The sequence below is a fragment of the Bicyclus anynana genome, chromosome 11 (genome assembly GCF_947172395.1).
Source record: "Bicyclus anynana chromosome 11, ilBicAnyn1.1, whole genome shotgun sequence".
NCBI lineage: Eukaryota > Metazoa > Arthropoda > Insecta > Lepidoptera > Nymphalidae > Bicyclus > Bicyclus anynana.
This window is the reverse complement of record NC_069093.1, coordinates 10,200,074-10,224,548: the sequence shown is the minus strand read 5'-3', so window position 1 is coordinate 10,224,548 and position 24,475 is coordinate 10,200,074. Positions and strand designations below refer to the sequence as shown.

The 24,475-nt window shown below is 36.0% G+C and overlaps 2 protein-coding genes across 2 annotated transcripts in view; one reads left to right on the top strand and one right to left on the bottom strand.

Annotated features, from left to right (window-relative positions):
- LOC112055878 (sodium-independent sulfate anion transporter) overlaps positions 1-11,270 on the top strand; it is a 46,311-nt gene extending 35,041 nt beyond the window's left edge. Inside the window, exons 10-13 of the mRNA XM_052884402.1 lie at positions 1,105-1,278; positions 3,385-3,535; positions 4,125-4,298; positions 5,756-11,270. Of these exons, the coding sequence (XP_052740362.1) occupies positions 1,105-1,278; positions 3,385-3,535; positions 4,125-4,298; positions 5,756-5,955 (699 nt within the window). The 3' untranslated portion in view covers positions 5,956-11,270. The remainder of the gene's footprint in view (positions 1-1,104; positions 1,279-3,384; positions 3,536-4,124; positions 4,299-5,755) is intronic.
- Positions 11,271-11,360: 90 nt separating this feature from the next.
- On the bottom strand, positions 11,361-19,188 carry LOC112055880 (germ cell nuclear acidic protein-like). The gene is made up of 8 exons (XM_052884403.1): positions 19,029-19,188; positions 18,666-18,886; positions 16,934-17,032; positions 16,386-16,787; positions 13,690-13,894; positions 13,131-13,590; positions 12,779-12,913; positions 11,361-12,221 (listed from the first exon to the last, which is right to left on the bottom strand). Exons 2-8 carry the CDS (start codon positions 18,877-18,879, stop codon positions 12,084-12,086), a joined length of 1,653 nt encoding a protein of 550 aa, XP_052740363.1. The 5' UTR covers positions 18,880-18,886; positions 19,029-19,188; the 3' UTR covers positions 11,361-12,083.
- Positions 19,189-24,475: the final 5,287 nt, after the last annotated feature.

The window sequence follows — 24,475 nt, the reverse complement described above, 5'->3', positions numbered from 1 at the left end:
TTAAATTAAATATAATAGTGACTTGACCTATGTAGGATGTTTCGAACTTTTGGGCGCACGCTTAACTCAGGAAAAAAAAAGAAATTGTGGACTACCTACATTTTACTAACTTTAGCTTTCACAAATAAGGGACCCCTATAGTCCAGGGGCCCCGTATCATTGGTACGGCTGATACGGCGGTAGCTACACCCCTGTTTACAACGTATCAAAAATTCTATTATCTATTAACACTAATACTGCACTGGTTAATCTGTATGTTCCAGTCGTGCGGTACGGGGTGTTTTAGACCCTGTACCAATTTTTTTTAAAAAACTTGGAATTTTATTCTTACAGTGCGGCTCTAGGTTTGAATGACTCCGTATTGAGGTAGGTCTACCACCGACCGAGGAGTCGAACCCTGGACCTCAAGTGTCGTAGTCGCACCGGCTAGTGTCTGGACAGTTTATTATTCACCAAGTGGTATTCATTATTAAGAATTTTTGAATCTTTAAAACAAATGTTTTAACAAACTGAAAACTAGTGAAAAATATTATTTAGTTGGAGTTACTAAATTTTTTGTTCGCTTCGCGTGATTAATGATTTTTTTTATGTTTTGTTCATTATTTATTTGAATTCTTGAATGCTGAGTTTTATATCAGATTTTTTCTACTAAGTTTTGAGTGTAAAATTGGCATGATTATGCAAAATAACAGTTAGTTATTAATAGATCACGATCTATAAAAAAGAATCCGGATTCACAAAACAGTACAAAAAAATCTTTTATACTGTTTTAATTTTATTTATACTATGACCGAATTTGACTACAAATCGTCATACCGTTCTTTCTTGCTCGCATATCTGTCTATGTTAATTTGAAGTTTGTCAATACAAGAAAACCTAAACATGTATACAAGGTATTTTTCTTTCTTGAATCAGTTTTTTCAATGCTCTAGCTGTTGTAATTAAGATTTAAAAAATCTGATTTTTGTTATACATTGCAGATTAAATTACCAATATATTATCCATTAATTTTGGGACACCCTGTATATTCCCGTATTCCTACGGGAACGGATACTACGCGGGTGAAACCGCGTGGCGTCTGCTAGTGTTATGATAATTTTCCAGGTGGTGAAACCTATGTGGCGCTCTCGTCGCGCGGACCTCGTGCCAGCATTTGCCACATTCGCCCTGTGCCTCATAGTGGGGGTGGAGCTGGGTATAGTGGCAGGGGTGCTACTGAATGTCGTACTACTGTTGTACCCCAGCGCAAGACCACAGATGAACGCTGAAATTGTTTCGGTGAATATGATTTGTTTATTTTTTTTTATTACACGCTTTATATTACCTTCACTTGTAACTATGCATATAAGAAATTCTTGGAATCTTAATTTGACCCACTCCTGTCTTCGATTAGGACGAAATTTTGCACACGCTCTTGAGTTCTGATGACAATACATGACTTGCTAAGACGTCATTACAAATCCAATATGGCGGCCTCTCCTAGATGGCCTATTGGCTCTTTGTATACAATTTTGTAAATTTGTATACAATTGTGTAATACACCCCCGTGATATGGATATAAATAGTCTCGTGACTTAAATCCAATATTTGTAAATATCAGTGCGTGCTAAAGCGTGTTTTTTAGTTTTTTTTAACTACTTAAAGTTATTATTCATTACAACTTAGCCGTTGACTACAACTTCGCCTGATGGTAAGTGATGATGCAATCTAACTCAGGCTAACTTGTAAGGAGTACGATGAACATTCACACTCCTTTTGGTTGGCGGTACGTCTTTGTCGGCAGGATAGTAACTAGCTACGGCCGAAGCTTCCCACCAGCCAACCTGAATCAATTAAGAAAACCTCAATCGACCCGATAGAATCCAGGACCTCCGTCTTGTGAATCCATCGCGTATACCGCTGTGCCACGGAGGCCGTCTAAAAATTTAAAAACTCCCTGCCTAATGAATTAATTTAGCTAAGGAGAACAAAACGAGCGGAGTAGGAGAGTGTTAATTAAATTTCAAAGATGTCCTTAATCCTACACTCATCGGTAACAAGTCCGGGACTCTGCGCCGAATATTTCCTAAGTTGATATGCGGCGCTCTTTAATAAGCCTACATACTTACACAATAAGTAAGAAAAATCTGAATGCATTAGGTCCAAGTTTGCCTTAGTATCTGTTGATATAAAATTAAATCTACTACCCTTAAGCAAACACAGTTATTTTTTTTTCTTTTACGTAGGTCAATTTTTAACAACACGGTCGTTGTGAATGTAACCAATCATTTCATTAAAATCCGATTTATAGTTTTGATTTCATCTTTATCAGACAGACACGGCGTGTGAAAATTTGTTATTGTAGACCTGTACATAAGATACAAGGTCGCGACCGATGCAGTATTGCAAATAACTGCAATAAACATATTAGTCGCGCATGTAATGTCATGGTTGCTTGCAACACTATCCAACAATAGAGCTGATTACTGCTATCTTGATAATTAAGAAGTTATAAACCACACATCTAGAAATATTAACAAACTCTTAAACGTTTGTATGGGAAAAGGATTGTTTTTATGGTTTTCCCGGCAATTATATAAATTTTAAAATAACGCTCCTCGACTTGGGGCTCCAAACAGTCTTTTCTATAGTATAGATGGTGGGCATGGCATACTAGTGGGTGATTTAAATAGGATGATGATGAGTCTCATAACAAGGAATTATACTTAGCTACTCCTTGTTTTATCCGTTTAGAGTAAGGCATACATATACAAATAAGTAGAGCAATTAACAAAACGTCAGGTGTTACGTAAGTTCGTTGTACCTTTTTTAAATAATATGCTAATAAGCAAGTATTTTATGTTAAAATCTCATTTTAATTAACAACAATTAAGTAACGAAACCACCCAATAAAATGTATAATTTATTGATAGTGATATTTTTTCATGATCATCATTAAGTACCTACTGTTATTATATTTTCACAACTAAAATATTGGAAAAAACTTATTTTTTCTTAAAGTCTATTTATTAAAAGTTTATGAGATATTGAAATAAAATATAAAGTTTATAATTTCTTAATCAAGGAAATACTGAGAATCATTTTTTTTTTATTTATATCATCATAGGTTACATAGTTATAATACAGGCCACATAGTTCGAAGAGCCGATGGACGTTGGGGTCCCAAGGTGCTGGCGACCCAGAAAGCGCAGTGTTGGTCGACCCCCACTAGGTGAACCGAAGACATCGGGCGGGTTGCAGGGAGCCGCTGGATGCTGGTGGCTCGAGACCGTTTTGTTTGGAAGTCCAGGCAAGAGGCCTATGTCCAGCAGTGGACGTCCATCGGCTGATAATGAGGTTAAATATACCTAAATTAATACCTACTAATCAAATATTTTGTTTCAGAATAACACAGGGTCCAGTTATTTGATGATAACGGTGGGCAACAGCCTTTACTTCCCCGGCGTGGAATACATACGGCAATACGTGACTCGCGCTGCCAAGAAACAAGGTGGTTGCAGCATGCCTGTGGTGATTGACTGCAGATATGTGCTAGGTAAATTTTGTATTTTATGAAGAGTTGAAAGCATTTATAAAATGCTAGTTGACGCATTTTTTAAACGGTCTTTAGTGTTTGTAAACTAAACCTAATTGAAATAATAGTAGGAGTGTTATACAAAAAAGAGACCGATTATATAAGAGGTATTTTTAGAGCACGAGTAAGGCAAGGACCGAGTTTAAAATCGGTTTAGCCCCTTAGCCCCGCGTTTTTCACTATACATTTTACTACGATTGCAAGAAAATAAAATTCAGTACTTTTAGCACAGAAGTGGATTACAAAAATAAGAAGACTAATGTCGAACAAAGGTTCACAACATTTGTCAGGATAACTTAATTAACAAATCAAACTGTAACCGAAATAAGACCCTAGAATGGCAAAGAGAATGGAACCTTGAGTGGAGTCACGCACTTGTGGACGTTGTGTGTTGGGCACTTGTGGACGTTGTGTGACCATTATAAAATCGGTTTCTATTTACCGGCCCTCGCCTTATGACTTGTGCCCTAAAAGTACCTCGTACATAATGGGTCTTTTTAGCCCCTTGTATAACAATCTAATATTTGATTTGATTTCATTACATAACCAGGAGCGGATTTCACTGCTGCCAAGGGCATCTGTGCGTTGTCCAACACACTGTCGTCGCGCGGACAACCGCTAGTGTTGTTGTCTCCCAGAAGCAACGTGGCGTCCGTGTTCAGTGGCGCCGGCTCCGGCGTGGTCGTGGTCATGTCTGCCGCGGAACTGGACACCACTTTACAAGGTCAGTGACATATCACAGCAGGCAGGTCATCTCCTCTCGGACAAAAATCCAGGGCCTCGAGGCTACTTTACAAGGTCAGTGACATATAATAGAAATTGAAACAGTTGTACAGTAGTGCCACTAGATGGCGCTGTTTCAATGCCTTAGAAATTCGCGTTTAAGTTACGTGACAGTAACAGTATCAAACTGCCACTAGGCCCTCAGATGTTACATAAGCATGTCTTTTACGGTTACACTTCATTGTTGCCACAATACACTGCCTACCCTGAGGAATTTTCCACTTTGCATAATATGTTCATACCTACCCTAGTTAAAATCTCTGCGCACGCCTCTCGGTAAGTATCACGATAAAACGACGACTTTATTTTGTTGATATTCCGACCCAGTTGCTTGGACCGTGGAACTAAAGGTTGCCGCGAGATGCGAAGTTGACGACGTCATCGTTACGTAGGGTATATAATAGGGTAGTTGTTGGGATATTTGAAACACTGATTTTTGTGAGACTGTAGGAAGAATTAAGACAAAATGAATACCTAAAAACCAAAGATTGTTGGGATGTTTGTAAATTAAATAAGGTTAAAATTCCTAAAACATCCAAAAGTTCTATAACGTTATTAGATTAGGATAATGAAGTATAATTAATAACCATAAACCCATAAATAAAAAAGTGTGTTCCAACTCCGACGCACGAATGGAGTTTACTCTTTCTGATCGACGGTCTAAATAGGTGTATGTTGCCCCGCAGCATACACTATGTACATCTTAATACTAACGCCTGAAAAGTGAAAGGTGCGCAGAATAGGTTGCGTACAAAAAACGTAACGCTGTCATTCGTTCATCGAATTTTACTGTTCATATTTTTTTCATACCGGGGGCTATATATAAAAATCGATTCTGAAGGAGTAAACTCCAATAATAACAAAAATATTTGTAATTTTGTTTGACCCCCTTACAAATCTAAGGAATTCACGAAATTGACTTCGTCCGCGTGAAATTTAGTTTTTCTTAAATCCCTCGGAAATCATGGATTTTTCCGGGATAAAAAGTAGCCTATGTGTTAATCCATGCTATAATATATCTCAATACCAAATTTCAGCTAATTCGGTTCAGTAGTCGAGGCGTGAAAGAGTAACAAACATTCATGTCATCAAAATCATCAGTTTTCGCAAATCTCGGCAAACCATGGATTTTTTCGGAATAAAAAGTAGCCTATGTGTCAATCCAGAGTAAAATTTATTTCCTTACCAAATTTCAGCCAAATCGCTTCAGTAGTAGCGGCGTTAAAGTGTAACAAACATCCATACAAACTTTCGCGTTAATAATATTATTAGGAAGTAGGATTTCATCATCATCATCTATGTGCCCGCCCATTGCCACTTCAGCTTCGCAACTAAGTAGGATTTAGCTAGTATCAAAAAATAACTATGAATAATGAATACGCAATATTCCTTTTTTAGAACTCACAGGTCAAATAGCTTTACCAGTGCTAAACGGTGAAGGAAAGCGTGCGACCCCTCCACCACCATACAACACTCTAAGTCAAGTCGACGAAGACGCCATAGAAGTCGTCATAGCCGACGACAGAACCATTGCACCTCTACTGACCACGCCCAGTGGTCGTCGAAAGAGCTCGACAAAGGAAGCGACAGACACGTGACATTATTCAGATAGGTTAAGTTATTATTAAGATATTTGTACTGCCGATAGACACTATATCGTATCATATCAATGCACAGGGCCGGCTCGTCCATACGGCGAACGGAGCAGGCGCTCCAGGCGCGAAATCCTAGGGGGCGCCTAATATGGTATAAAACAATAAAAGAAATATCTTTTTTTTTCAATTGTCTATATGGGAGTATGATTTTAAAAGTTATCGATATTCTATTACCTACTATTAAAATCCTAAAACTCCTAGTCGACCGTAATCTGTATTGCACCTGATTTTCAATTGGTCACTGCAGAGTATGGTCGAGATCTTCGCGTTCCATACATACTTTGGACTCACAATTGGTACTTGAAATTATTATTAGGAGCCTAGAGGAAACGGGAGAGGCGCCATAATTGGATCTCGCTCCATTCTAAAATTTACTTCGGGCCGGCGCTGTCAATGCATAGTGATTGTTGTTATAAAGATGAATTAATCATAATTTTGTAAAAAAAATTTAGAATCCACATTCCAAACATAATTTTGACGCGTCTTATATTCGATGGAGCCGGCTGCACACTCGAAAAAGGATGACGTAATGCGTCGCTCCCTCGCTCTAGGGTTGCCAACTTTTTTTACAAGAAATAAAGTATATTCTGGTCTATGAAGATTATAAAACAGTATTTTAGAAAAATGAACATTTTCTTTTGAAAAATGCAACCATTCCATCAGTATTTTCTTATGACGTTGTCACGTTCAACTATCGTCAGAAAACCGACTTTACAGACAACCGATTTTTTTTTTAAGTAATATCATGCAATCTTCCCTGAAAACGAATATGAAATAATATGCCCTATGATACTCCTACAACTGTGACTAATGATATCTTATAATATGTTGAAATTGTTTTGGGCACTAGATCTTGATACTTAAAAACTATTGTAGGAAATAGTAGCCTGAGACGGATATGACGTTAGATTTTTTTATTCAATGATAAGTCATAGGCTATTTATTGACTGCGATTTCGATTCTGCTAACTAACTATAGCTTGGAAACTTTGTTGATGACACTGCCATGATATGCAGGCGACGGGGGGTGGAGGGAAGGAAGTCTTGCGCGCGGGGCATCGCTACGCCCCTTCCGGCGTGCGCGGACCATCGGGAGTGCTACGAACGATGTTGCCAAGCTATAGCCACGGTCGATGCCTACCAGCAGACTTTCTTTTTTAAAATTGAAGTAACCTCTTGTGTTTTGAATTTTACAGACCCGGGTGCATTTTTTATTCTTTTTTTTTTTATTTATGACTTTTCTATAAAAAGATGCATGTCACTTAACTACTTCCTTATTGATTTCCTTATTCGTAAATATAGTAATACATGGGTAATTGGGTACGTCAATAACGATTATATACTTTTAACATGAACAGTTGGTGAATATTATTATAATTTTCCCTTTCTATTTACCAGTGAAATGATAATTTATTTGTTTACATTACTTGTGAAAAGTCTGGTTACTATTAGACCTGTGTCAGAAGGCATTTTATAAATATTAATAAAAATGTCTATGATTTTTTGTATGATAAATTTGTTCATAGATCTACCCTGGGAAGGTATAGAATTTTTTAACGTTTTAATGTTAAGAATAGGAGACTGAATTTGGTACTGATATCGTTGTAACAAAACTTTACAGTTAAGTAAAAGATCAACATTTTTTAGATTAAAGTAACAAAACTTTTAATGTGTCTCTTCTAACTCGAATATTATGTTAATCCATAGAATAATGAAAAATTGCCATTATGTGTATACATATTATGGTATGCGTCCACATATCCGCATCTTACGTATCTGATGAATCGCATAAAATGGGTTTTATAATTTTACGGTAGACTCGTGCGATCCGTACAATGCAGATCAGTGGACGGACTTGTATGGCTTTCTATAATATTGATATACTACGATCCATGTGATGCGATGCCTCCGATACATACGATGGGGATATGTTAACGGTTACCATTATAGACACTTAAGTGATTTATATTTACCAGAACACGAAATGACAAACTAACGTTACCTACCATTTTACCTCGTAGACATTCATACTTAGGATCATTTTTATGCTAACCAGTTCGTATAATGAGATGTAAAGTTCCTATAAATAAACGTACTTATTTCTAAAATAATTCGTGAAACGAATGTATTGCATAACGTTAGAATGATTTTTGGTGTATTTGGTGGGGAAACCGTACATAATAATTATTATAATAATGATGGCCTGATGATGATGATTGTGAAATCAGTCGTATATACTATTACATAGACACCTAAAAGCGCTGCATATCCTAGATATAAGTTCATTGATGATCCTCCCATCATATGCGGGCGACGGGGAAAAGACTGCGCGGGTATGAAATCGTGTTTGCGGGGAAGTGAGGGTTTTTATTCATCGCTACACGCCCCCCGGCGCGGACTATCGGGAGTGTTATGAACGAAGTTGCCAAGCTATAACATGAAATCCATACCAAAACGCATTTTTCGTATTCCGTAAAGCCCATTGTTAACAAAAATCACAATATCTACTTACTCTATAATATCGACGAAGGGTTTCATTGTTAGTTTCTACCTATAACCTTAATTTTAATTAGTTATCATTAAATAAATAGTGAATAAGAAATCACGTGACTTGAGAATTACTAACAACAGTTAGTTGGTAAATTTCCTATATGTCTACTAAACATACTGCCATTAAATTCTGTTTTGTTGTCATATACCCAGTGCATATAATTTGCTTGTATTTGTCTATGTTGTCTATGAATAAACGCAATATATCATTCCCAGTCACTTTTTAATTACTATATAACTTGACTCCAACTGTCGGCGAGTTTGTCAATGCTGGACATTGATAAATTGTATCATATTGAAGGCGGTTCGAATATTTTTTATTGTATAGAAGATAAGTTAAAGTTATTTGATTATATATTTGAAATATACAGGGTGTTGTGGAGTATTTCCCATAACATCAAGGTTACATGGTGGTTAACATGTCCACATATAGGAGCCGTAATATATACATTCCTTTTTTACAATAAAAAAATTGAAATACCTAATCGTAGTGGTAAGATTGTCGATATCGACGAGATATTGCAACTAGCACTCCGCACTTCACATGTAAACTACTTCATGATATTCATCAATGAATAAGTTTGGCTAGGTCATAATATAAGGATGCGATATACGAGTAAGGGACACAATTTAAGGTCTATTTAGAAAAGAAATATTCTTTACTCCGAAAATATTCATTTTAGATCACATGTTCCTTAGACATATTTAATTAATTTTCCTTAAAGAATATTAACTCTAAGAGTTATGGGCTTACTCCCGAGCACCCTGTATATTGTTAGCACACCAAAAATTGTGCTAGTTTCATGAAATTTGTAGGAACTGTCTGTGAATGTTCAATTCGATCATTTGCTACTGTTTGAAGAGTACTAAATATATTTGTACAGATATTTTATTTCTAAGTTTTAGATATTTAACTTAACTAAGTTACGGTGAAAGAATCAAGATATAACTATATTGAATTATTTTCCTTTATAATTATTTTATAATTGGTTTGGTAGTTACTTAAATCTGACTGAATGTAAACACCTTAATATCCAACACATACCATTTTCGAAACTTATCACACAAGCTTTTCCATAAAGGCTACAGCAAATGTACAATCGGAAAATTTCGACTTTATTTCATCGCCAGCAGTGTTAATAATAAATGTTTGATTATTGGCAATAACGAATGCTCTATCGTACGCCTCATCAGGTGTGCGTTGACCTCTAGGTGTTATGAATAGAACGTTCATACCTGATGTATAATATAAAATGAATGGTCTTATAGCGAAAAGCTTCGACCAACACCTTATGAAGCTTTCGCTTAACTGTTGGATCAAGAGTCGGATACAAAAGGCAGTGATTCTTGAGACGGCGCGTATTGTGAGGAGGTTCCTCACTCTGGAGCCCTGACCACCGGTTGCTTGGGCACTCAAATGTCCCGCAGCGGGAGGGTAGATTTTTTTTATAATATTTTAATAGTGTTTTGTAGTTTATATTTATATTGACATTGTTAAAAATTTTAAAAAAAGAATTAATAAATTGATGAATTATAATTATTATTGTCAGCTCAATGTGAACAATAAATAACTCGTTTTCAGGCGTAGCTATCAGGCGTATCAATGATACGGTGTCCCCGGACTACAGGGCCCCACACGTGTGAAAGCAAAAATTAGTAAAATGTAATCCACAATTACACTGAATGTGGTCACGAAAAAAACTTATAAAAAACTGCTTATAGAGTTTTACTTCAGAAATGACAAAAGGCTTTTATTCCTGTCAAGATTGCTTTTTAAAAAAAAATCGAAAAAGCAATCTTTTATTCCTGAGTTACCCAAGCGTGCGTCCAAAAGTTGGAAATATCCTATATAGTTTAAGTTACTTTCATATATTTATTTTTTTAAGCAAGCAGTTTTGTTTCATTTGTGCGAATTTTCTCGCGAAAGGTTCTCAAGTTGATCGGTTTGTTTTTTTACCATTTGTTTAGGCCCCTCAACTAATTTTGTATACGGGGCCCCTGCAAGGCACGCTACGTCACTAGTTTCCATGCTTAATTGATGCTAACTTTACGTTAAATGTGAATGCTCTTTTAACGTGGTGTGGTGACCTTTTGGTCAATGCAACAGCAGTACATACATGAAAATATAAGTGACCAATCTGACATTGTATCAACCAATCAGATTGTTGCAAATATGACGTGCTGTTTCTTTATCTCAATAATCTGATTGGTTCATTGTACATTAGCAAACTAGAGCTTTCTTTGATTGTAAACCCAGTGCACGCTACAGTGTATACAGGCTGTCCCGCAACTAATAAATAATACCTAAATATACATACACAACCTAATTAATTATCTAAAACTAATTTGAATAGTTTTTCAAAAAACCCTAGTGTTTTTTTATAGCAGATTTTTCAAATTCTTCTTTCTTGAATCAGTTTTTTCAATGCTATAGCTGTTTACATTTTGGAGATTTGATTTTTAGATAATTAGATGGTCTAACTTCCATTTACGTTTTATCCATTAATTACGGGACACCCTGTATAAAGACCTAATGTTTTAGTTTTATGCTGTGCATATGGGTGTTATATCTCTTATATGTATTTTACTGCCTAATGAGTGTTTTAAGTAAGTATATTACCAAATGTGTTTTTTATCTTTGTTTATTTTACGTGCAATAAATCATGACTTTTCTTTTGAAGAAAATAAATCTCACTTTTAAAAATTTAATGTCTATTTTTTTTTACAATATGTCAAATATTTAACCACCATTCTGAATTGCGATTAAAAGAAAGGAAAATTAAAATAAAACTCAATAGGTATATTATATTTTCTTTTTTTTTTAATACAATCTAAATTATAATTTATATGTAATTCATTGAATAATATATTAATAAATAGCACCATTAAGTTACAATAATAAATGCACTTTCTGACTATTCCATCATGAGTATCTTATAACTTAGCATCTATAAAATCGCACCATATAATCCCTACTTTACTTATGTATGTACCTACTAAAACGTATTTTTGTCGATTTGTCTATAACAGTAAGCAAAATTCCAAAGGGACATGTAAATTCAGCATGAATGTTTTAATAGTAAATACATAATTAATTAATTGAAATAGACAAATCAACACAGTCTCCAATTATTATTTTCCAATATTTACCCATTTCTACCAAACAATTTTAATCTCTGTGTTGACCTTTATACTTGATCAAATATCCCATCACTAAATAAAGTAAACGACCAGGACTCTAGTAAAGTACCCAAGATCTCGTTTAATTGAGTCCGGTCCTTAACTATAGAAATATCGTTTTCTCGAGCTTTTGTGTGATGTGATAAATTAGATGATAAACAGCCTAACGAATTCGGTAAGTTTAACAACAAAGTTAGCTCATTTCTTTGTAATTTTTTTTACATAAAAGAATAAGTCTTTTAGGAATGGGTACGACAATAGTCAAGCGAGCAGGGATCAAACTACATCCTCTCGGTTGATTCCCTTTGTCGTTGAGCTATTGAGGCTTTTTGATGTTCAAATTTATTGCCTGACTACAGGCTGCTGGAGGAACATTGGTTTGGACGCGGACCTCAGTTTCTCTGATACGACATGGGCGATGCGTGCACTACGTTGCCAGACCAACTCACGCGTTCTCTCATGGTTGCTGTCCACACGCACCTAGAACCAAACACAACTTTACTAGGTACGTATCATACAAAATCTACTACTATAATATTATTTTAGCTATTATTGTACCTACTGTTATGACATATCTTTTCTTTATATAAGTACTAGTATTCGCGGCCTCGTCCGCCCTTAGACCTCCTTAATCCGGTCTTTTCGTTAAATCTGTTTTTAGCGGACGTCTACTAACTTTAAACTACCTCCTTGCCAATTTTAAATTTTCTACGTCAAACGGTTTTTGACTTATCTTTAAGTATATAGATTGTGTAAATATTGCAAGTTCTAAAGGATATATTTATAACTTTATTTGTACCTAACATTTATATCATTGACTAGTATCACCGGCTGACATAGTACATTTACATTACATGCAAATATTAAGACCTACATAGAGAACCCTGAGGTACGCCATATTATATGACATAATTAATTACAATAATGGCACGAATTTAATATTATTAATTACTCTTTCATACTGCGATAAAAGTTTAAAAATTGACAATGACTAGCAATACCATGAATTACGAGTATTCGACGCTAGTGTTACTGACCTGTTTAGGCTGTAACACTTTAATGGAATGCAAAGTGGCCACTCCGTCATTGTTAACACGTAGTGTAATCTTTCCCATCATTTCAGCAGTGGTCGCTGTGGCCGATTTGATTTCTTTCTTCGCACCTCGCCCAACCTGGACATTTGAAATAATTATTGCAGAAATACACAAAGAAAATATCTTAAAATATACCCATGTCTTAACAAAATATACATGACTATTTTTAAGTTACTAATATTGATTTTTAAAGTTTGAATGTTTGTAGTAGGAATGCGCCAAAAATTTGAGATAAAAGATTTGACCTGTATTAACATGGGGTACTCTTAAACTGTTTTATGAGCAATTTGCTTACCTCCTTTTCCACTCTTAATATAAGAGGGCCAACTGCAAAGTTGCTCTTCACTGTTGTGTGATCACTCAATATGTTAACTGCAACATCGCCACTCCTTCTCAAAGAAGACAATCCATACAGTGTACCTTTAGCACGTGGTTTGCTCTTTTCAGCAGTCTTTATTTTGTTTTTATTGGCTGGTTTCTTTGTAGTGGTCTTTGTCGGTGGTTTAGGCTTCGGTTTAGATGTGGCTTTAGCTGGTTTTGGTTTTGCGGTTGTTGTTTTTGCTTTAGTTGTTGGTTTCGCTTTCGAAGCTCTGGATTCAGTTACTTCTTGCTCGGGTATGATTTTGTTGAGTTCCTCATTTTTTAACTTTTCGTCAACATTATTATTTTCTACAACTTTTTCTGGGATGCTTTCGTTTTCCTTCTTCTCTGAAACTCCTCCACGAGCGGCATTCTTCTTTTTGTTAGAGGATTTCCTGAAATTGTATTATTGCCATAAATCGTGAAAGACTTTGATGAATATTTAAATTCTAATGCTTTCTGTGTGACTACATTATCTCAAATTAGTTTCTTACCTTTTGTTCGATTTCTTTTGGTTCTTCTTCGGCTTTGTTGTCTTTTTGCTTGCATCAATAGGCTGCAGTTTGACGTTAACAGGATCGTAGGATCGCCTCAATATATCATTCATTTTTTCGAGAATGTTGTCCACAAATCTGTTATATTTAACTATGTAGATCGCAGGGACCGGCGGTTTCTTTACTGGTTCGTCCGCCAAAGCACCTGTATTAATTAAAATAAAATTGTTCACCTAAAGTTCGCTGGTGATCTGCTACTTAATTATTTTATCAGACAAGAAGTTTTATGGCATTTATAAACATACAAACTATTTATAAACTGACTTTCTAGTAGTAGTATTGAGGAAAATATCCTCTTTACTACATATTTTATTCTTCGATATTTCCAGGACTTTCGACAGCTTTTAATATTACTAACTGGCTTTGCCTCGTAGTTTCGCTCAAAAGTTATCGTAATAATATATTGTATATGCCTTCCTTAATTAGTGAGCTATCCAACACTGAAATATTTTTTAATTCGAACCCGTAGTTCCTGAGATTAGTGCGTTCAAACAAACAAACTCTTCTGCTTTTTAATATTAGTATAAATTATGACCTCTGATACAGTATTCAAATTCAAATTATTAAAAGATTACTAGATATATTTGTGTGAAACCTATTTAAAAGTACCACCTAAAAACTTAAATAATTTCGATATTGATAAATCAGTACAAATTCTAACTCATATAAATTACTCAATAAAACAAATCTACTAATAAAGTAGTACTTAATGAAATCAATTAATAAATAATTCATCGTCGGCGAAATTTAATAGGCAATCATTTTCCTAAAAACGGTATGCCCAAACAAACGAATCCACTCATTACATCTGTAATCTATCACGCACCTACGTAAATACTTAACTATTATAATTGGATATGCGTCGGGCTAATAATTCATACCACACATCTAATTCACCTCACGTCAAGTGGGCACGCCAACGGCTAACTGTTTCTGTATCTACAAGCCGTTTGAATTCTAATAGACGATACCAATTAATAGGACCAGTCAACGGTGGATTTTCTATTTTCTACACGTAAAAGAAACTGCGTGCCGAGTCGTGTACATTAGAAGAAATCGAATTATGGATCAAATTTTAAAACCAATACACGTTTTGTCATTGAACAATGTACCTTAACCTATACCGAATCATATATTAAATTTTCCTTCAATTATCATATGTTGAACTTTTTGTATATTTCAAATGTTTCATATTTATATAGAATAGCACTTCTATGTATTTATAAAAGAGGGATATAAATTTCTTTCCCATGAAAGGAAATTGAGATCAAGCTACAAATTGCTTAAGTTGTTACCGGTAACAAACGAGTTTCATTCAGGTCGAATATGACTCCTCGCGACTCTCCCAGAATTTCTCGACGACAAACACGTAAAAATTTCTCTTTTCGCATCTCATTATCTCGTTTTCACTTGGCCGGACGTTATCACGCAAATTTTGACGTGATTTCGTCACAGTGAGAGTAAATATTAATTCAGTTTACTTTCTATAGGCTATCGAAACAGTTGTACGTTCTGTCAAGGTCGATTTTCTGTACTAGAGACGAGCAAGGTTAAAGAAAGTGTCAAGGTTGGAGAAGAAATCTGGTGGGTTCATTGAACTAACTCCGGATGGGAAAGTAAGCGGACGGCAGAAGCGATCCCCGACCCCCTAACATACATCTTTCAAACTAGTTGCTCCTTAACAGTCTTTAGAATGCAGTGCTCGTTTTCTAATCAATGTGTACAGGATTTCTAGATTGGTATCGGCCGCCACTTGCCACTATCTCTAAACGAATCTTGACTAGTTCTTTCGATCTTTTGTAAATTCATCTGATAGTACATAGATGTTAGATGGGATTTAGGATAAAGGATCAGTTATGATTGTGCGTTAAAATATACATTACATAAATCGGTCAAAAAGCTAATTACATAGATTTAAATTCGATATTCTTGTTACTGCAGAAATATAGAATTATATTACTCGTAAGTAAATAGATAAAAGCTGAATATGATATTGTTAAAATATACTATAGATTATATCAGTAATAGGTTCGAAGAGGGATATAAATTGCATATAAATATAAGATTTTTGACTAGTATATTTTTATTGTTTTTACAACGTATAAAATTAAATTAAGTACTAGATAATGTCACTGTTATTTGACAAAATGAATTAGATTTCTGACCGATACATATGAAATCTATTTCCTAGAATTTATTTTTATTTATACGCACAAATCACAACGTAGGTCATATTATGAAAGTATAATAAATTTTACACAAAAATTAGAACAAACAAGTTTATTTCAAAAATTGCCACTGATTTGGTGTGACATGATCTAGACATTAATTTAATTTCAACATACTAATTTCATACTTACGCATTCATTCATCGAGCACACATCACTTAATAAATAAAATAAATAGAATAAATAAATAGTCAATAAATAGCTAAACTAAAGGAGGGGACCGTGGGGTCTCTCAGGTGGATGTGGGGGCACGGTTCGCCCGATTCCCGGGAACTTCAGACTATCTAAACTTTTTGTGTTCGACGACTGGGCTGGCACCGAACGTCGCTTTGGTTTTCTTTACTTTGATGTGGCTGGTTTTTTTTCCACTCTTTTTCGCGTAGGCCGCCTTTAATTTTCTGGACTCACGTGCTTGTTTGTTTCTGCCGAGTGCGTCAGATAAGTCATCATCGTCATCGTCGTCATCCTCTTCCTCCTCTTCGTCGTCATCATCATCCTCGGGGTCGAGTGCGTCAGTGATGTCGTCATCCTCCTCTTCGTCATCGTCGCTTTCAGCTGCAGCTGCTACTTCAGAGTTGCCGGATATGGGGGCCTCGATTTCTGCACTGGCGGGTTCTTTTTGTCCCGCTTCTGGCTCTTCGCCTTCTGCGGCGGCTTCTCCCTCAACTGCCTCTACTTCTTCTGAGGCTGCGGCGGCCTCTTCTACAGCTGCTACAGGAGCAGGCGCTGGTGCAGCTGCAACGGTGTCTGCTGAAGCTACGACTGATTGTACGCCTGTTGAGTCGTCGTCATCGTCATCATCATCTTCGCCTATACAAAAAGAGAAACATGATTTTATAAAATTCCAAGCAAATTGAGAACCTTCTCCTTTTTCAGTCAGATGAAAAAAATACAAGTACTTCAAAAACTATTATTCTTGCCATTCAATTGTTTTGAAAGACCTTGCCATGTCTTACCTCCTAAGATATCATCGAAGAACCTCTCTAAGTAATCATCATCCTCATCATCGTCTGCTTCTTCTTCATCGTCTTCTTCCTCATCGTCGTCATCGTCATCTGTAACAACAGGAATTATAAATATCAGTCTAAAGACACAAAAGTTTTATAATACACATTTAAATATTTTACAAATACTAGATTCACTCATTGTTAGAAAAAGGGGTTATCAAAACATTGCTTTTCTAAAATTTTCAAACACACATTGAATTGGTATTATTTTTTATTTCGTCCATTATTATAATCCATGTGAAACTTAGTCATATTAAATCATCATGCAGTTTAATGTCGGGATGTAGAGCTCATCCACTTTATTCAGCTTTAGCGCATATGAAATATCGGAACAGTTAATCGTAGTCTGTTCTGTGGTGCGTGACGTCCTGAGTCTTTCGACTGTAGAAAGCACGGTGGCTTGAATTTCTCAAGATAAGTATTTCTGTTTGAATTAATTAACTAATGAGAGCACCTGTCACGCTGTGTTCACATTCCGTTGGTTCGTGTCCTGATTGAATGGAATTTATATCGATGACTTGTAACACTTTGTATTCAAATTTTTATTGGAAATATATTGGCAATGATTTTTGGTTCAAACTTTCCTTAAATTTTAAAAAAGGGACGTAGTTAATTGCCGATTTCTAATCGATAATTAGCAATTTGTTAATCCTGACCTATTATTACTATTAGATTAATTACAAAAATATTGTGTCTTCCGACCAAAGTTAATGCTTGCCTTTGCCCTCGTTAATAATTCATTGAATGTTATCGAACCATTTCATTCATTCATAAACACTTTATTTAAAAATACAACTTCAAATACTTTCTAAATAATTATTCACAAGATAGATCACATCATAAAAGGTGCTAATAATGGTATTTATATGAGTCAATATTCAAAAGATTTATAACTCTATCACAACGTTTACGACCACCATCAATCAATGATCGTAATAGAGTTCTATTTATGTCTTATGGATCATGGTGTTTAGAAAACGCTTGCATTTCATCCATAAATACTATAACTATACTTCTGAAACTGCTTTTATTACGTATGATGTTTATAAATAAAGACAGAAATACAAAGCTTTAAGCATTCCGTTTGGATGGAACATCATTCAAGTTTTAGTTGACTTAATGTTTTACAGTTTAGCGGTAATATAATTATCAACTTTGACGAGATTTACCCAGTTTTATACATTTATTTCCTTGTGTCCTAAAAAAATTATAACTGTTATTGTCGATTAACAATAAATAAAATTAGGTACTTTTTACTATATCAGAAGTTACTGATGATGTTTATGTTCTATTGGTTAACTTAAACATAATTAAGGCTTTCGGTAGACCTAATTTAGAGTTCCGAGACTAAACAATATCTCAATAACTTCACGGTTGTGGAATGGGTTGTGGAACCTAGAGGTCAAGTTCGATTCCAATACTATTTTTCGAAATAATAGCTTATATTCTTTAAAAATAAAAATGAATAATATTGTTTTCTATCAGTTGGTTTGTTACCGTATCATTCATAATATCTTTAGTGAATGGTTTTGTTTATTTATTTTATTACTTGTTTTAAACGGGTGTTGTAATTTGAAGTTCAACTGGAAACTATATATCATCTTATTCTTCTAAGTAGAGTCGAAGATAGCATGATCTACAGGTACACTGACGTAAATTGTACTAATTGATTCTTATCTACCTGCTAATGGGTCACCGAGGTCAACATCATCATCGTCGTCATCATCGTCATCGTCATCGTCATCGTCATCTGAGGCGGCTGGTGCGGCAGCAGCAGCGGGAGCCGCTTGCCTCGCCACTTCCTTCACCTCTGACTCCTCAGGCCGCGAGATAGGGCTCGCGTAAGCCGACAACACTAAGCAGCACACAGCCGCTAAGAATAACAACGACCTCATCTCGTATCTGAAACAAACAGAGGCCTTTAATCAACGCCGTTCAAACCACTGCGACGGCGACAGTGCCCCCCAGCCACTATCGCAGACACTGTTGCTATCACGTCACAGCACTGGCACAACACTGCACTGATGTCCTATATGCACTTCACCTTTTTGGTTTCACTGTCGAGTCCTTAGGGCTCTTGCGGAAGAGGTTCCGCCCGCGTCCTTGTATATCGTTGTTCGGGACGCTATGACCGAGGCAGGCGATCGGAAACGGTATAGCAGCGGCGTCTTCACAACACTCTCTTTTATAGAGTTACGTCACACACGCGGGGAAGGAAAGTAGTGATGGTAGCCGGGCCGGCCATAGATCAGCGACCGCGTAGACTTTCACCGTCCATTCATCACAAAGATTTAACTAAAAATATTTGCGTACCGGACAACCAGTCTACATATTATTAATGTTACGGTACCTACGGTACTTAAACGTGAGATCCCGTCTTTAATATGAAAAGAACAACTACTATTATAAATTTAAATTTAATATACTGTGTAATTCTTAGTTTTAATTTATATATTAGTAGGTTGCAATGCTTTTTTTTTCTTTTTCTTTATTTGGTCTTCCAACAGACGTACAAATATTACAATCTTTAAGAAATTGTTGACTTCTAAGATACTCGCAGATATCTTTACGTTAAAACTGGTGCTTAACTCGCTAACGCTTCAAACTAACAAAGTTGATCTTTCAAAAAGGCCTTTCAGTTGGGCTTACGAATTTATTCACCAACGTAAACTACATTTGAAATTGTACACAAACAAGATCCCTTGTTTTTATTTTATCACTAAACCCACAATTCTTTCTGCAGACTAACAACAAGATGTTCTTGTAGATGTAGAGTTAAGTGCTCGTTAGGTATTGATGTACAGAGTCGACAAAGAAATACATATGAACATCACAAGAAGTGACGTGACACATCTGTTTGTTGTCTCATCTTTGCAACTCGAAGAGGGGTAGGTTAAGTTCGTTTGACTAATTTATTCAACTTATTTGCCGACTGGGCATGTCTAGTTGGAGAAAAGTGCGGTGGCGTGTGGTTTCGGAATCTTTAAACGGTTTTATCATTAGTATGTGGGGACCAGCCCCATACTTTCACTTAAGGTTATGTATGTAAACGCGTCTATAGTGTAATTGGTAACGTAACTTAAATTCGAAGGCAATAGATTAGAAAATATTACCTCCTCTACCCAGTACGAGAGTGTGTTGTTTGTAACGTTATTAATAGTTACGCGTATAGCGTTAATAAATGGCTCTTTAAGCTGTAGCATAGTAGGTACCATTAATTTTTTATCTCATTAATACCTACTTAAGTTAACTTTACGACATACTTCAAAAAATTGATATTGTTCTTTGACTACGTGACATTTTATTACATAGGTACTTTCTTTTCAAACCACAGAAGTGACTACTTCCCATAAATTCGTAGAATAAAAATAAAAAAGAGCTATAAGTCTACGAGCACCTAGCTAAGTTCGCATTAACGAGTATGTTATTAATAAAAACAATTAATTTATTTTAAAAATAGATTCCTATACTATGAAGATAAACACTTTCTTATATTACTACTGTTAATATAAATAGTTATATGCCCCGTAACTAATGAATCAAACCCAAGTGAGAGATACACCACTTAATTATCTACAACTAATTTTATGTTATAACTTTTGTTTCGAATTTTTATAAATATTCTGTCTTCAATCAGTTTTTTCCATGCTACAGCTGCTGTAATTCAGAATTTAATGATCCGTTTTTTGTTCAATATTACGGATTTAATTATCAGTGTAATGTAGTACTTACTATTTTTATGAATAATGTTTTATTTGTTTTGTAGAAGAAGCAAGATATTATTATGATGACCCGATTAAAAAAAATCATGCAATTTTGCCTGTGCATCATCATTGGCAGCCGATGGACGTCCACTGATGGACATGGGCCTTTTGCTTAGACTTCCAAAGAAACAACAATCTCAAGGGTTACAGGTCCATTTCCTCTGTGGCGGCTTCCTGAAGAAGTTTCTCATTAAAGCCTTACCTTTTCCATCAAGTTGCCCATAACCAAATTGTCCCACTCTTCTCCGATCCGCTCCTCACGCCAACTTTGCATTGAGAAACTGTGCCTGTGCATGTGCCTCTTATTACACCGTCAACTATTCCCTTCAGACCGGTATTTGGCAATTCTGCTTGACGCCAGAAATAAGCAAGCGATAGAAGAGCTCTATCCACTAAAAGTGCTACTACCTTCGACCAAAGATGCAGATACACGTTACTTGATTCCCGTGGACATTGAAATTTTTTTTTTCATAAAAAAAAATTTGCTATATCTTTTAAATATGACCTATATATTCTCGTTCATCTTGAAGTAGTTGAAAAAGACTGTGTTAGGAGTGTGACAATAGGCCAGTCAGCGGGGATCGAACCACGACCTCTCAGTGATGAGTCCATTCTCTGTCTACAAACCATATCTCTTCGAAAATTTAACAATGTATGGGAATGACATTCACTATCGACAGGTCACGTGATCAAGTTGTCGATCGGATCTGTCATTCCCATTTTTAAATTTTGGAAGCGTTAACGTTTGTAGGAAGAGAATCGACGTGCCGCATGGCTACAGGCCTAGTCTCTTTACAGCTGAGATATTGAGGCTTTCGAGGCTTTATTATTCAAAGTTCATTACAAAGTAATCGTGATATTAATAAATTGTAAAACTTAATCATTATAATTGTGAACAGGTTGATATCAAAGCCGCCCACAGCAAGAAATGTCTAAACCCGTTTTCGGTATTGGAGGCGGCATCAAATATTTGTATGCGCCTTGTGAATGGACCTCGATGACTTTCTCTTGCACCGACTTTGTCTAACACTCACACAACTAAACGATCCTGGTAACATTGTGTTAGAGGAAAATTTATAAAATGGCAATAAAATAATTCGTGATCTTTAACGGCCTATTTACAGGGCAGGCGTCCCTTCTGGCAGGAATACGAATATAAGACATAGAGCTTATACCCACCAGACTGCTCTTATGCTGGTTGGTAGGCTTAGGGTGATAATGTTAAATTTATTATCAGATGTTAATAATAATGAGTGGGACCGACGGGTTAACGTGCTCTAAGAGGCACGGGGTTGTAAAACAACCAACTTCCCGACTCCGGGCTGAGAATTAAATGACTAATAGGGGACAGGGATTCGCCTATACGAAAGGAAGGCCTGGCCTGTAGTTGCCTTTTCAATTTGCTGATAATGATGATAGGTCCAATTTCGAAAAAGAGATGAACAGTCGTATCCAGATCGGCTGGGCAGCATTCGGGAAACTCCGTGACATCTTTACATGAAAAAAATCCTTAGTGCCTGAAGACAAAAGTTTTCCAACAGTGCGTGTTTCCAGTGATGACTTACGGATCCGAGACTTGATTGCCGACTGTGGCCCTCATAAGAAGGCTCGATCTCACTCAGGGAGCGTTGGAACGATGCTATGCTTGGAGTTTCTGTGCGAGATCGAATCAGGAATGAGGTGATATACTACGTAGCTGCGGCTGAGCTATGTAACTCAGCGAGTCGCGAATCTAAAGTAGCAATAGGCAGGGTACATAGTTCGAAGAGCCGTTGGACTTTGAGGTCCCAAAGAATGGCGAGCACCAGAAAGCGTAATTGGTCGACCCCCCCACTAGGTGGACTGAGGACATCAAGCGAGTTACAGGGAGTCGCTGGATGCTGGTGGCTCGAGACCGATGTGTTTAGAAGTCTATGCAAGAGGCCTATGTCCAGCAATGAACGTCCATCGGCTGATAATGATAATGATAACTATTTGCAGGATTTCTTTTTATGTGTGTTTTCCTTAGCAAGTTTTCTAAGAAAAAACTACAATAAAAAGCCCGTTTCGTTAAAGAAAGCCACAGATGACATCCGTCTTACGTAACTGAAGAATTCGCTCGAAGTAAAAATTCCAGTTTTCAAATTTACTCATTTCTTTCTATGCGGATATTAAATGAAAGTTGTTTGCGTTTTAAGCGCTTTAATACTTTGTTTATTCATTGACTTTTGAATGTTTGTTAAATTTTGTTGTTACGTATGACAATGGTGCGGAGGATTTAGTTTTAATCTTTACTAACGATGCTTACAAGGAATATAACTTTATAATGATGGTAGACTTTTGTGCTTAAAACATACAATTCTGAAAGCGTTGAAATATCGATAGATAAAAAGTCGAAATGATGTAGATCAAACCCAAGACTTCTTAAGTTTGATTAAATATCTACTCAGGTTGTTACTCGTATCTTCAATGAGAACAAAGATATTTGTTATTTTGTTTAAACGCTCATGGAAATCTAACGTTAAGCAAATCGTGCCATTTTGTATGGGCGTTTTACAGAGATCCATGGCAGGCGCAAATCTGACCCTTTAAATCTCTGTAGCTCCGAAAATAGTGATCGCAGATATCCTGTTACTTTTAGAAAATTGCTTTACTATTAACATACTCTTAATTTAAAAACTGTCATCATCTCTATTCCAGTCGAGAATGTATTGGTTAAGATAACGTCGTGAACAACTAATCTGGCCACTACAAGGCACTCCTCTTCTCTCTGAATAATAGTCATTATCTCAAGTCGATAGATGTCCATTGCAGCACCTTGACTTTTTGGAACTTCCAACCACCAATGAGCCGCCTGCATTTAGCAACTTCTACTATAGCTTGATGTGATCAGTCTATAAGTGGAGTCGCCGGGTCGCCATCGCCATTCCTACACCTTGTATCTAGAGAGACGAATATCTTAGCATTCCAGGGATTCACCATGCGGGTGCCGGGTTCATCGCGTGGTAGAGAGAAGAAATCCGAGTAGAGTCCTGAACTTGTGATTACAGGATGTAGGGTTAAGGAATTCCTTGACGATCGATAGACACTCCCCGTTCTCTGCTCGTGTGTCCCTAATATCCGACGATCAAAGAAAAATAGGCCGAAGTTTTACCCACTAGACACCGCTGGAAAAAATAAATTTTCATGCACGGTAAAGAACCATTTTATACGTAGTAAATACATTGTTGTATAAATAACGGTAACTATTACTCTTCTGGCTTTACTTAGCAATATTTAAACTCGTTTCCACGCCAGTTCTCGCTATATTTTAGTTTCAAACTGTTTGCTCTTAGGGCGAGCATTCACCGCATCTTTGAGGAGTTAATATCAATACAGTTTGCTACTTTTATTATTATAGTTTTACTCCTTAAAATACTTCATACTTCAACCAATGCATTAGATTTATTTGTGCATGGACATTACAAAAACTTACAATACAAAATTATCATCTTTAAAATATATCGACTTCTTAAAAGTTTACAATCAGGTAGAGAAAAATGTTGTGGTTCAGTAAAATCTTTATAAACTGAAAGTATATAACCTACGCTTAGTTCAGTTATTAATATCGTCAATCCATTACCGCCGCTTTCTTCCTGGTGCGTGTTTTCTAAGTATCTTGCCATCTACGATCAACTTAGTACCTTCTAAATATATATTCTAAATGCAAATTCCTTAAAACCTTAGCTCTTTAAAAAACTTAAACGTT